Source organism: Nelumbo lutea, chromosome 2 (genome assembly GCF_056320005.1).
Source record: "Nelumbo lutea isolate HS-2025 chromosome 2, American lotus-T2T, whole genome shotgun sequence".
NCBI lineage: Eukaryota > Viridiplantae > Streptophyta > Magnoliopsida > Proteales > Nelumbonaceae > Nelumbo > Nelumbo lutea.
Genome location: NC_142685.1, coordinates 72815756 through 72829237, shown reverse-complemented (window position 1 = coordinate 72829237; position 13482 = coordinate 72815756). Strand labels below are relative to the sequence as shown.

Genomic DNA, 13482 nt, shown 5'->3' with positions numbered 1-13482 from the left:
TTTCTAGAGTTGCTCTAATCAGTGTTATTCTCTCATCTATGGACAAATAATTCCTCTTCTAGATTGCCAACTTCCTTGTGAACCTCTCCACCACTGGCTTCCAAAAATCTTCTAATCTAGGATTTCCTCCCAACTGTATCCCTAAGTACTCCAATGGCCATTGTTTGACCCCACACCCCAAAATCTCAGCTAGTTCTCAAACTTTCATCTTCCAAGTTGATCCCTTCTATACAACTTTTTCCCCAGTTAACCTTCAATTTGTAGAGTGATTCAAAGGAGGTGATGAGCTCAACAAATATCTTATGCTCTCCTAGTTACCTCCCTCACAAAATAAGATGATGTCATCTGCAAATTGCAAATGTGTGACTGCCACTTCAAGACTTCCTACCCTCCATCCTCTAAAAGTTTTCTCTAATTTGCCTCTATGATCATCCTGCTTAGGACATCAGCAATTAAAGTGAATAGATTTGGGAGAGGGGACCCCCTTGTCTCAATCCTCTTTTCACGGGAAAGTAGTCTCTAGCCCCACCATTAATCATGATCGAGTACTGTATTGAACTAAGGCATCCCTTTATCCACATCCTCCACTGCTCCCCTAGCCCACTTCTCCCCATAATTTCTAGGAGAAAAGACCAGTCCACGGAGTCATAAGCCTTTCTCTAAATCCAACTTGCACACCACACCCCTCCCTCTCCTCTTCTCTGATACACATTCGTTTGCTACCAGCACCTGGTTGATAATTTGTCCCCCTTCATCAATGGCACCTTGATGATGTGAGGTGACCAAGGGTAGTACTTTTGTTAAGTCTCCCCACTAGAACCTTTTGTATAATCTTATAGAGACTCTCCACTAGGCTTATTGGTCTAAAATCCTTTGGAGTTTTTGCTTCCTTCCTTTTGGGAATGAGGGCAATGAAAGTTGATTTTGTACCTTGAGAAATTTCCCCTTTAGTGTAAAACTCATTGAAAACTTCCGTCAAATCTCTTTTGATAAGGCTGCAACACTCTTGATAAAAAGCCAAAGAGAAACCATCCGGTCTAGGGGCTTTAGACCTTTCAATCAAGAAAACCGCCTCTCTTATTTCTTCTAAAAAAAACTCCACCTCTAAGGCTGCAACCATAGCTTTAGGCACTCTAGTCTATTGAACATCTTGGGGAAATTGACTTCTAACCCCTTGACTGTATAAGATACTTTTAAATTGATCCACAAAGACCTTGATAGTCTCCTCCTTCCTCGTTATCTCATATCCTTTCACTTCTTGCCTAACAATTTGATTTTTCCTTCTTCTCCCGTTGGCTAAAGAGTGAAAAAAATTTGTATTCCCATCCTCCTCCAACAACTACTTACATCTAGAGTTTTGCCTCCAAGAATTCTCTTCCTTCCTAAGGACCTCTTCTAACTCACACTTCAATTTCCACCTTTCTTCTCTTTCCTCGCTGTCATAGTTCCAAGGGCTTCTTTCTTATCTATTTCCTCAATCCTTGAAACAACTATTTCTTTGATCTCCTCCACTTTACCAAAAGTGCCCTTGTTCCATGCCTTTATTTTCTCTTTTTGCTCTTCAAGCCTCTGCTCCCTACCTCCTACCACTAGCACTTGACCTTTTTTGCAAATGTATTATCTTCCAGCCACATGTTCTCAAACCTAAACGGTGTAATATAGTTGCCAAGGCGATGCCTAGGCGACAAGGTGCCCTTTGAGGCTAGGCTTACCTCGCCTAACCGCTTAGCAGTTATCTACTTCCTACTATGAAATACTATTTTATTCATTCTTTTTTGAGATTATAATTATTAAATAGACATTATTAAACTAAAATAATCATTATGTGTGTTTATATACTAATTTCTTTTTATTATTTTCTTATTTATTAGGGTTTAATCAACACAAACATTGCTAAATGCTATATTGAACCCTCAAAGACTTAAATACCTGAACCAATAAGTAAGGAAGAACTTAACTAATACTACTACTACTACTACTACTACTACTACTACTACTACTACTACTAAATACTATTTTATTCATTCTTTTTTGAAATTATAATTATAAAATAGACATTATTAAACTAAAATAATGATTTTGTGTGTTTATATACTAATTTCTTTTTATTATTTTCTTATTTATTAGGGTTTAATCAACACAAACATTGCTAAATGCTAATATTGAACCCTCAAAGACTTAAATACCTGAACCAATAAGTAAGGAAGAACTTAACTACTACTACTACTACTACTACTACTACTATTACTATGCGGTGAAGGTCCCCCTATCAAATTTTCTTGAGCTAGTCAGCTTGTAGCAGTGGTATCTCTTTCAGTTCAAATAATTCTACAAACTCGTTAAACTTCCTCATACTTGTTGTGATTCTTTGGCTTGGATTGTTTGTCTCTGATGTAAATTGGATTATGTTGAAATCACCACTAGACACTAAGCTCCCTCCTAGAACCCTCTAATTGCACTCACTCCTCCCAAAAATGGGCCCCTTCCTTATAGGAGTTCGGACTGTAAACATTTGTCAATGCCCAATCCTTGCCATCGGTTATCCTTCTAAATTTGATTGAGACTGAAAACTGTCCTATTAGCTCTTCCAGACCTTTCAACTCTTCATTCCTCCACATGGTGAGCATAGCTCCAGAAGCTCCCCAGGAAGGTGCAAATTGCAAAAGCCCAGCTTAAACCTCTAGCTCCGTAGATGATCCTAATCCATCGCCTATCTATTTCTTGAAGTTTTGTTTCATGTAACATTACCATATCCTGTCTCTCCTTTCTGAGGGCTTCTCTAATAAGCAGTCTCTTTATTGCGCTCCCTAGACCCTTCACATTCTAGCTTATTATCTTCATACCTGTACCAAAGAAGTACCCACACTTTTGAGCACAAAGAGCTAACAGCCTTCCCCTCTTCTACCCTTCCTTTTGCTCTCTTCCTTTCCCTGTTCTTACTCACTAACTAACCTTTCCATTTCACTCTTCTTCCTTTCCTTATCTTTTTCCTTCCTTGTTACCTTCACGTCTAAGGGCTTCTCTAATGTAGCTCTCTTCTTTCTTCTCTTAGGCGACTCCTATCATGTAAATGCTTATTTGTAGGTGTGCATGGATGGTCTTATTGTAGAGCTGTGGGTTTCTTTAAATTTTTCTCTGTCTCTAGTAATGGAATTTGGGGTTCATTCCATTGGCTTAGCTAGGGAATTGATTGCTGGGTGGTTCTGTATATGTTATCCCTATTTTTCATGTGGGGGAAACAGTATGGTCCTGTTTCATTTTGATTTGGTATCCCAATTTGTGATCCCTTAACATACCATTCTTCTGGTATTTTTAGTTACCTCTGCTTTATCTTGAATGAAATCCCATTATCAATCTAATTAATTCTTTTATTCTGCCATTCTCTTTACTTGTTAATTATCTTCATCTGCTTGCACTCTTATTTCAATTTTTGATACTGAGTTCTGCAGGTTGTATCTTCTGAGTTCACCTTCTTTGATAGTACGAAGTCATCCTTGGATGATTTCTTACATGGTGAAAAGCTTCTCCGTGCAAAAATGGATTTAAGCTTCATGTGAGTAAAAATATATTCCATCTGTAGCTAATACTCTTTAAGTTATTTTCATGAATATATATGGGGTCAGCGACATGAATCCTGTTTTTCTATTCCATTCTGTTTAATGCCATATCCATTGTTAAATTATTGGTGTTGAAATCATTTCTTCTTATGGGCGCTGTTGATGGTCTTCTATGCACATTACTGAACCATCTTAGTCTACTTTCTCTCAATTTATCACCTATTGGAACTATTCCTTAGTTCCTACCTTCCTGGGAATGACTTCATTTCTGATTCTCTCCTTGTAATTTTTTCCACTCATCCATCTCAGTTTATACATTTATGCCACACTCATTTTTCGGACATGAACTTGTTTTCTGGCTTCCCAACACTGTACTTTGTACAACGTGGTAGGCCTTACAACTGTTTTACAGAGTTTTCCTTATAAGCGTATAGCCTCTTTGCCACACCTCACTGTGAAACAGACGCAAGCCTGCATATTCTCTAGCAAGATTATAATGCCCTTAGAGATAGAACCTTTCACTACCAAGACACTACTAGCAGCACACCTCTCATCATGATGAACCTCTGCTATGTGCAGAGATGAGGCACCTGCTAAACTAGTCTTGCAACACACCAAATCTGACTAACAGGAACTAAGTGTTTGAGTTCATCCTTTCACAACCGATCTTTATCTCAATTTATTTGGACTAAGCTTTGGACTTTTGTTAGGATTTGAATTCCATTTTCCAAGGCATCTATGGCTGTTGGTTTCTGATGATATGGAAGTAGCTTGATTAAGGACTTACTACCTTGTTGAATTTTCATATTTTCTGATCATATATACATGCTTGACATTTTACAATTTAATTCTTTTTGCAAATAATAAGAAATAATACACTTTCTACTTGACTGGACAAAGTGGGAGAAATAAAACTTCTCTGTTTTTCCTTTTCTAGTTTTGGTAGATAACAATGTTCTGTCATACTGATTGGTTTCATATTCTTATGCCCTTATTGCCCAAGAAAATTTCCATGTACTTGGCTTAAGGGGAGAAGTACCCAAAAGAATATCTTGAAGTAGAAAGAGGCCATTGATATCAAAAAACCACAAAGATAAAATAAAGATGGCTTTACATGGTTTTATGAGTTCGAGGTTGTTATGGACTTTCCATTATCAATCTGGGAATGGGTCAAAAGTCTCAAGGGGCAGAGCATGATAGTGGGACCAGGAAAACCGCATGGTGATGTCATGGCTGTTACTGTCTATGTTGCCTCCAGTCAAGAAAACTTTCATGTGGGCTGAAACAGCTGTTGAGATTTGGGAGTAGGCAAAAGCTACCTATTCAGAGCAACACCACTATGCCAAAATATACCAGTTGCAAGCTGCCTCATCTACTTATAAGCAGGGGTGGGGACCCTCTCAACCTACTATTCAGATTTGACCTCAATTTGGAAGGAACTAGATCATTATCAGAACATTGATTGGAAGTGTGATGCTGATGCTAAAGCCGACAACGCTCTGGTTTCCCAACAACGAGTCTTTGCCTTCCTCCTGGGGCTGAACCCCATATGTGAGTTCCTCAGAGTTCAGATATTAGGAAGTAAAGATCTTCCTTCAGTGCAAGAAGTGTATGCTCTAGTACAGCCCGAAGAGAGTAGGCGCAGTGTGATGAATAGCTCTGAGGGGGAGCAGATTGCCTTAGTGGCTAAAGAGAGTATAGGTGCAGGAAGCAATAATTCCTTTAAGAAGGGTGACTCCCAAAAGAGAGTGGATGATAATGATAAGTTGTGGTGTACTCATTGCTAGAAGGCCAAACATACCCGAGATACTTTCTAGGACCTCCATGGAAAGCCAAAATGGGTCCAAAAGCTGAGTATGAAATCAGATTAGAATAAGAAGCCGGGACAACAGAGTCAAAAAAATGTTTAATACAACAAACTTGGCCTCTCAGGAGCCTCTATCATCTACTGCTATTCACTAGGGCCGCCCATCTGTTGCCGATCCTCGGGAAGATATCATTAATTCTTTCCGTGACCACTTGGGTCTGTATGGGAGAGCAATCCGTTAGATGGATCCTGCTCCTCCTGCTTCAATTGACTCGTAGAATCAATGGCTGCAAGACTAGCTCGTGGGTTACTCATCCATATGAGTGTTCCAAAACGTTTTTGGTTGGATGTTGTATTATGTGCTACCTATCTCATCAACCGTATACCATCTTGAGTGTTAGGGTACAAGGCCCCTCAACAATTGCTATTCCCTAAAGCCCCCTTTTTCTCTATTCCTATTCGGGTGTTTAGTTGTCGTTGGGTTGTTCAAAACTTGTGTCCTACCCGTGGTAAGCTTGACCCTCGTGCTCTCCCTTGTGTCTTCTTGGGATATCCTTCTTCTCAAAACGGTTACCGTTGTTTCGATCATGTTTCTCGAAAATACTATGTTTCTATGGATGTGTCTTTCTTTGAGAGTGATCATTTCTATCCGGTTTCTCCTTAGGGGGAGAATAGGGTGGAGGAGAAACAATTTCAAGTGCTACCTCTTCTACTTGACCCTCCTCCGTTCTGTGTCTTCCTCCGTCGCTGCAAGGCCTAGTCGGTTCAAAAGCTGTGGAGCAACATGAAACTGTATCGCCAACATCATCAGATTCATCGGGGACAGATCCCGTTCACCAGGTACCACTATTCTTGTTGACATTCTTGACCCTATCGCTATTGATTCTTCTTCTGCCAATGACCTTGACATCCCTATTGCACAAAGGAAGGGAGTTAGGTCCTGTACCACCAAACATCCTATCCCCCACTTTATCTCATATGAGAACATCTCATCCTCTTCGTTCTTTTCTCTCTTCCATTGATAGTGTCCTTATCCACAAAAATGTGCAGAAGCTCTTTTAGTGCTTGAATGGATAGATGCAATGAAAGAAGAAATGGATGCATTACATAAAAATGGTACATGGGAATTAGTGGACCTTCTTGTGGGAAAGGAACTGGTAGGGTACAAGTGGGTTTTTGCAGTAAAGCATAGGGCTGATGGTACAATAGAAAGGTACAAAGCTTGGTTGGAGGCGAAAGGGTTTACTCAGGTGTATGGAGTAGACTATACAGAGACATTTGGTCTGGTTGCTAAGATGAATTCCATCAGAGTTCTTTTTTCTCTCGTTGCTAACCTTGATTGGGATCTCCACTAGTTAGATATTAAAAATGCCTTCCTGAATGGTGATCTTGAAGAGGAGGTGTTCATGGTGCAACCTCCTAGTTTCTATGCTCAAGACCAAGAAAAAAAGGTGTGCAAGATAAAGAAGTCCTTGTATGGACTAAAACAATCACCAAGAGCTTGGTTCAGCAAGTTTCATCTAGCCATTCAGTAGATTGGTTATAAATAGTGTTAGACTGATCATACATTATTTGTGAAAAAGGAGAGGGAAAAATTGCAGCCTTGATAGTGTATGTTGACGTCAAGGTGATCGCAGGCGATTGGAAGGTGGAAATTCAGAGACTAAAGGAGTTCCTAGTCACTCAGTTTGAAGTGAAAGATCTAGGTCCCTTAAAGTATTTTCTTGGAATTGAAGTGGCTTGTTCAAAAAGGGGGATCTTCATTTCTCAAAGAAAATACATCCTAGATTTATTACAGGATATATGAAAACTTGGAGTCAAGCCTGCTAACTCCCCCATTGATCCAAACGACAGATTGGGTGATTGTCAGGGTGAGACTATCAAGGATGTGAAACAATTCTAGAGACTTGTGGGCAGACTATTATATTTGTCTATGACACGGCAGGACATTGCTTATGTTGTGGGTGTTCTTAGCCAATTCATGCATGCTCCTAAGGGTACACACTTAGAGGCAGCTGATAGAATCCTCAAGTACCTAAAGAAGTTCCCAGGGGCTGGTTTACTTTTCCTGAAGACTGGTCAGTTGAAGGTTGAGGTGTATATTGATGTTGACTGGGCCGGAACAGTTGATGACAGAAAGTCTACTAGTGGGTATTATACCTTTGTGGGAGGAAACGTAGTCGCGTGGAGAAGCAAGAAATAGAATGTTGTGGGAAGGTCTATTGCTGAAGCTGAATATAGAGGAATGTCCCTTGGAGTGGCTGAAGTTATGTGGATAAAGAACTTGTTGAATGAGTTGGGATTTCCGGTTGATGGTCCCATATCCTTGTATTGTGATAACAAAGCTGCAATCAACATTGCTGCCAACCCAGTACTTCATGATAGAAGTAAACATATTGAGGTTGACAAGCATTTTATAAGGGAACAATCGTAAATGGGGAAGTGTGCACTCCATATGTCATCTCCACAGATCAACTTGCAGACATCTTTACCAAGGTGTTACATCATCCGCGGCACAATGATTTATGTGACAAGTTGGGCATGATTGATATCTATGTCCCAACTTGAGGGGGAGTGTTGAAATTCATTAGTTCTTCTAGTAGTTTTTTATAATTTTCTGTTCTTTAGTGCTGTAGGGGCACTCTTGTAATTTCTCCCCTCTTTTATTTTAAGTTGGGTCACCCTAATATAAAAAGAAAAGAAAGCTGGAGCTGCCAACTGCATGTTTTGAAACCGAACTTCCTTCTTCCTCTCTTCCTCTTCTTCCTTCTTCCTCTCTTCCTCTCCTCTGATATCTCAGGCCTGAAAACAGAGAGAAAGGAAAAGGGTGGAGATGAGAATAATGACTTCGAAGACAAAGATGATCTTAAAGAGGATAATCCTGCAATGAAGATTCTCAAAACCTCAATGAGAAAAGTCACTGTTGTCTCGGTTAGATATAACTCTGGCAGTGGCTTTCATTTCTAACTTAATATCACATCCATAGGAAAACAAATTTAACCATTACCAATAGGAAAACAATTTTCTACCTCAAAGATGGTTGTATAGGCCAAGAACAAATTCTTAGTTACAAGAACCTGATTACCACAATTAATTCTATCTTAGGAGGAGAAGCATACATTTCAAAGTTCCAAAAATGCAATATCCTCCTGTGGTGATCATGCTCAATTTGTGCATCAACAATCGTCAAAGGCTTTGGCCATAGGGACAAGGCTCACACAAGAAGATGATCAAGCATTTCTCTTAGGTTTCAAAATACTAGGAAAAACACCTGAATTGATTTCACATTTCACTCACCTGAATTGATTTCAAATTCCATTATAAGATTAATATTATTTACATACTACATGGTTTGCAATAAAATTTATAAAACTTTTATCACCCACCCATTTGTAGGAATTCATATCCATCTAATTAAAGATACACTAAGATATTCTCTTCAACTCTTAATGGGGTGGATCCATTCAACTTGACTACCTTCTCCATCCATTCCTCGGACGGCCGAATATGCCTATGTATTATCCCTTAACTGGGCATTACTTGTTAGCAGTATCAAAGTCTGCCAAGTCCTGGACAACACTATGTAATATTATCTGGAGCAAGATTTTTTATTACACAAGGAAAACCTACCAATCCTCCTTGATGAATTTGGATATCTGAAACCCTTTTACTTAAAAAAAGGATAATTTTTTTTTCCAGCTAAGCAGCATTCATTGAAGGCACTGTGAACAGAATTCGAATCCTTAAATGGGGTTGATCCATTCCCATTGAATCCCTCCCTAACTTAAGATTCTGTCTCCTTTTGGATATAAATGATCTCTCTTCTCTTCATAATGAATCCCTATGTGATGAGAGAGCGAGTGGGGTGCCATAAGAATTGAGTCTCTCCAATTGCCATTTCCCCTTCCAGTGTTCCCTGAAATGAAATATAACCTTAGGATTTCATTTATCTTTGTTTCATCATCAAAAGTCATTTTTGAGTTTACACAACCATTCGAGTGATAAAAATGTTTAAAACTAAGGAATGGCACATGGGTATATACACATTTATATACCCATGCACCTTGAGTCTAACAAATCCTATTTTCCAACTTGAATTCAATTTGTTTAATCTTATGTGACGTTTTTTATCTGACATAAATAGATCTATACAAACACTCACACATGAACCTTAAGTCTAACACTCTTGAGGGCATCCATTGAATCTAGAGGGCATGGATGTGCAACACAAATTTGTGCACATGCTTGTTTTATTGTTGTAACCAGTGTCTGACATGAAGCAGTAAACTTGTAGTTGCTTTCTATGTTCTACAGGTATGCTTCAAAAGCAGATGATACTTGGATACGGACTCTTGTGAAGGATCTCACTTTTGAAGCTGGTTCAGGTCTTATAGTTCTTGATCCAGTGGACATTTCTGGGGGGTATACCTCAGTTAAGGACAAGACAAATATATCGTTGATATCAACCAATATATGCTTCCACCTATCCTTGAGTGTTATATCTCTTGTCCTTAACTTGCAAAATCAGGCAGCTGCAGCACTACAATTTGGAAATGCAGATCCTTTAGCTTCTTGCTCCAACTTTGATCGACTTTGGGTGTCACAAAAAGGTCTTGTACAACTTTGCCCAATCAGTTTGACAAGTCTAATTCTGGGCAATTCTTTTTCACCACTACTCCTTTGCAATATTCTCCCAACCATTGGAAATATTTAGCTCGTTTATTTATTAGAAAGTCTGTCAAGTTTTATGCTATCTACACTCAGTTCTATTGTTGTTGTTGCAGGAATTGCACCTGGTTACAACCTCACATTTTGGAGACCACGAGCTCCTTCAAACTATGTTATATTGGGTGACTGTGTGACATCAAGGTAAAACCGATACTTCTTTTATTGTAATAGAACAAATAGGCGCTAATAATATGGAATTCTTTTTTAATACAAGCCACTAGGTCATTGAAAACTGTCAACAGCTGTCCAATCCCTTTCTTATGCACAAACTATACAAAAGGGACATTTAGTTTGACATGTATGTTGCCTGGCCATAAAAGGTGTATCATACTTACTAATTTATCTAGAGCCTGTCTATGATACCAGAAGGGCATGATGCATAATAATCTTTTAACCATTCAACTGATATCATGGAATTGGTAACCAATCAACTGGTTTCATCAAAACTCTTATTGGGTTCCTTTCCAGTAAACTGTTTCTGATTAAATTAAGGTAAGCTGCTGAAACCTTCCCCTGAAGTTTGGTAATTGCATTCACCTCCCATGAACTTTCTGACATAGTTGCAATTAGACCCCCTTTGTTAGAATCCTCTAAAAGAGGCATGAAGATGCCCAAAATACCCATGCAGTTTCTTTTGACCAAAATGTTTATTTTCCAAATCTTTTTGTCATATGAGTCGCTATTGCAAACCCTTCCAATCTTTTTTTTCTGAATTTGATTTATTTTCCAAGTTTCCCTTTGAAAATCAATCGCTCAATGGTAAAGCTGAAACTTTAATTTCTATATATATTTTTTTGTAATTTATAAAGTTTGTGTTTTTAGAGACCAGTCTCAATAGTAATTGCAATGGTATTTTGGACATTTTTGTGCCTCTTGTTAGAGGATTCTAACAGTGGGGTCTACTTGCAACTTTGTCAGAAAGTTCAGGGGAGGTATTACCAAACTGTAGGGAAGGTTTCAGCAACAGTCAGAAACTTCAGCGGAGATTTCAGAAATGTTTGTAAATTTCAGACTTCCCTTAAATAAAGTTTGAATTGATAGCAATGTTTTAAAATATGAAGGCTTGATGGGAGGCATTCCACTACCTGGAAGCGTGAGGCATAGTTCAGAATTTAAGTGGTATATGCCTCCCAAGTACAAGGAGTTATAAGTCTCCTAAAGGGGGGGGGGATCTCTTTTCTTTGTTTCATTTTTACGAAAATTGTTTTATATTAAGGAGAACAAAGATTCATAACACTAACTGAAATGGTATGAGGGTGTTGTTGAAGATGCATAACACTTTCTTTCCCTTTTCTTTTCTGTCTTTTTTTTTCCTTTCCTTTCCTTCCTATTTTTTTCTTCTTTTCTTTCATTTTTTTCCTTTTCCTTTCCTGCCTATTTTTTTTCTTCTTCTTTTCTTTCTTTTCATATGAGGTGTATGTCTCTAGCACGCCTCGTGGAAAAGATGCTTGAGGCGTATGCCTCTGGCATGCACCCCAGGGAATTTTGGGGTACCCCACTTGGAGGATCACCTCTAGGTGTATGCCTCCCACGCCTTTTAAAACATTGGTAGATGGTTAAGTATGAGTTGAAGTGCTGAATTTTGGTTATAGTGTCAAAAGTTTTATTCAATTGTTTTATTTTTTTGATGAATGGATAAGAGTTTGTTGTTCGTTTCTGCCATAGCTATCAGCTATGGTAGCTCTTGTTTTCTTTTCTATTTTCTCTTCTTTATTACTTGTTAATATTTGTGGCTGAAGATTATTGCTTCATGTTAGGAATTTTCTGCTTTAAAATTTTAGCCAACATTAGCTAGGTTAAAATTGTGAGCTTGAGAGCTGTACTCGAAGTAGAGGAGAGGTGAAGAAACACCGCTGATATGCTGTGAATGTCGAACTGTACTGGCTAGTCGACCATGCTATTATTTATATTTGAATGTAGTACAATGATACAAGTAATTACTGGAATGCCCCTGATGTAATTACTGGAATGCCCCTAATTAGTGATGGGACACCCAGTTAACTTAAAACATTAAACAGGCTTAGGCCCATTAACATCGGCCCAGTTACAGGATAATTTAAACTTAAGTATGGGCTAACAAGAACTCTTATCAGCCGAACACTCATACAAAGAGACTTCATTCTAACATTCTAACACTCCCCCTCAAGCTTAGCATGGATATCAATACATCTACAATTTGCATCTTTGATGGAGTATAAGGCACACAGAGTTCTCCTAAGACAATTCTCTCTCTGACAAAGTGTCGATAAATTTCAATATGTTTTGTCTTGTCATGCTGCACGGGGTTGTTGGCAATGTTGATAGCAGTTTTATTATCACAATACAACTTGAGAGGACCGTCAACCTTAATACCAAGTTCATTGAGAAGAGTTCTGAGCCATAAGAGTTCTGCAACCCCGTGTGCCATAGCTCGGTATTTTGCTTCTGCACTTGATCTAGCTACAACATTCTGCTTCTTACTGCGCCATGTGATCAGGTTTCCTCCCAAGAATGTACAGTAACCTGAGGTTGATTTTCTGTCTCCAATAGACCCAGCCCAATCTGCATCAGTGTAGGCTTCAATTTCAAGTCTGCTGTTTTTCTTGAATAGAATTCCTTCCCTGGGCAAGTCTTCAAGTACTTGAGAGTTCTTTCCACTACTCTCATATGAGGGATCTTTGGTGAGTGCATGAATTGACTGACAACATGCACTACATAGGCAATGTCTGGTCGAGTAAGGGATAAGTATATCAGCTTTCCTACCAATTTTTGTTACCTCTCTTTATCTCAGTATTCCTCACCCATTGATTCTTGTAGTCCATGGTTCGGTTCTATTGGAGTGTCTGCTGGCTTGCACTCCATCATGTCTGCTTTCTCTAGGAGATCTAGTACATATTTCCGCTGACATATGTAGATTCCTTCTCTTGATCTAGCAACTTCAATCCCAAGAAAGTATCTCAGATTTCCCAGGTCTTTGATCTCAAATTCTGAAGCTAAGAACTCCTTCAGCCTCTTCATCTCTTCCACATCATTTCCGGTAATCACTTCATCCACATAAACAATGAGGGCCATAAGTTTGTCATCCTGTCTCCTTGTAAACAATGTTTGATCTGCATTGCTCTGAGTGTACCCCACTTTCTTCATGGCCATACAATTCCTCTCGAACCATGCCCGGGGAGACTGCTTAAAACCATATAATGCTTTCCTTAGTTTACACACCTTCTTTCCAACATCATAGCTTGGATGAGGTTCCATGAATACCTCTTCATGAAGATCACCATTTAGGAAGACATTCTTCACATCCAGGTGGGGTTTCCAAGAGAAATTTGCTGCTAGTGACAGTAGAACCCGGATTGTGTTTAGCTTTGCTACTGGGGCAAAGGTTTCTTTGTAGTCAATTCCTTCCTTTTG

General features: G+C 38.9%; 1 protein-coding gene across 3 annotated transcripts in view; it reads left to right on the top strand.

The window, feature by feature from the left end:
- Nucleotides 1–13482, top strand: part of LOC148871497 (uncharacterized) — a 173366-nt gene that overhangs the window by 71256 nt on the left and 88628 nt on the right. For all 3 annotated transcript variants that reach the window (XM_088972192.1, XM_088972190.1, XM_088972191.1), the window contains 3 exons: nt 3450–3553; nt 9679–9974; nt 10149–10233. In XM_088972192.1, the coding sequence (XP_088828318.1) occupies nt 3450–3553; nt 9679–9974; nt 10149–10233 (485 nt within the window). The remainder of the gene's footprint in view (nt 1–3449; nt 3554–9678; nt 9975–10148; nt 10234–13482) is intronic.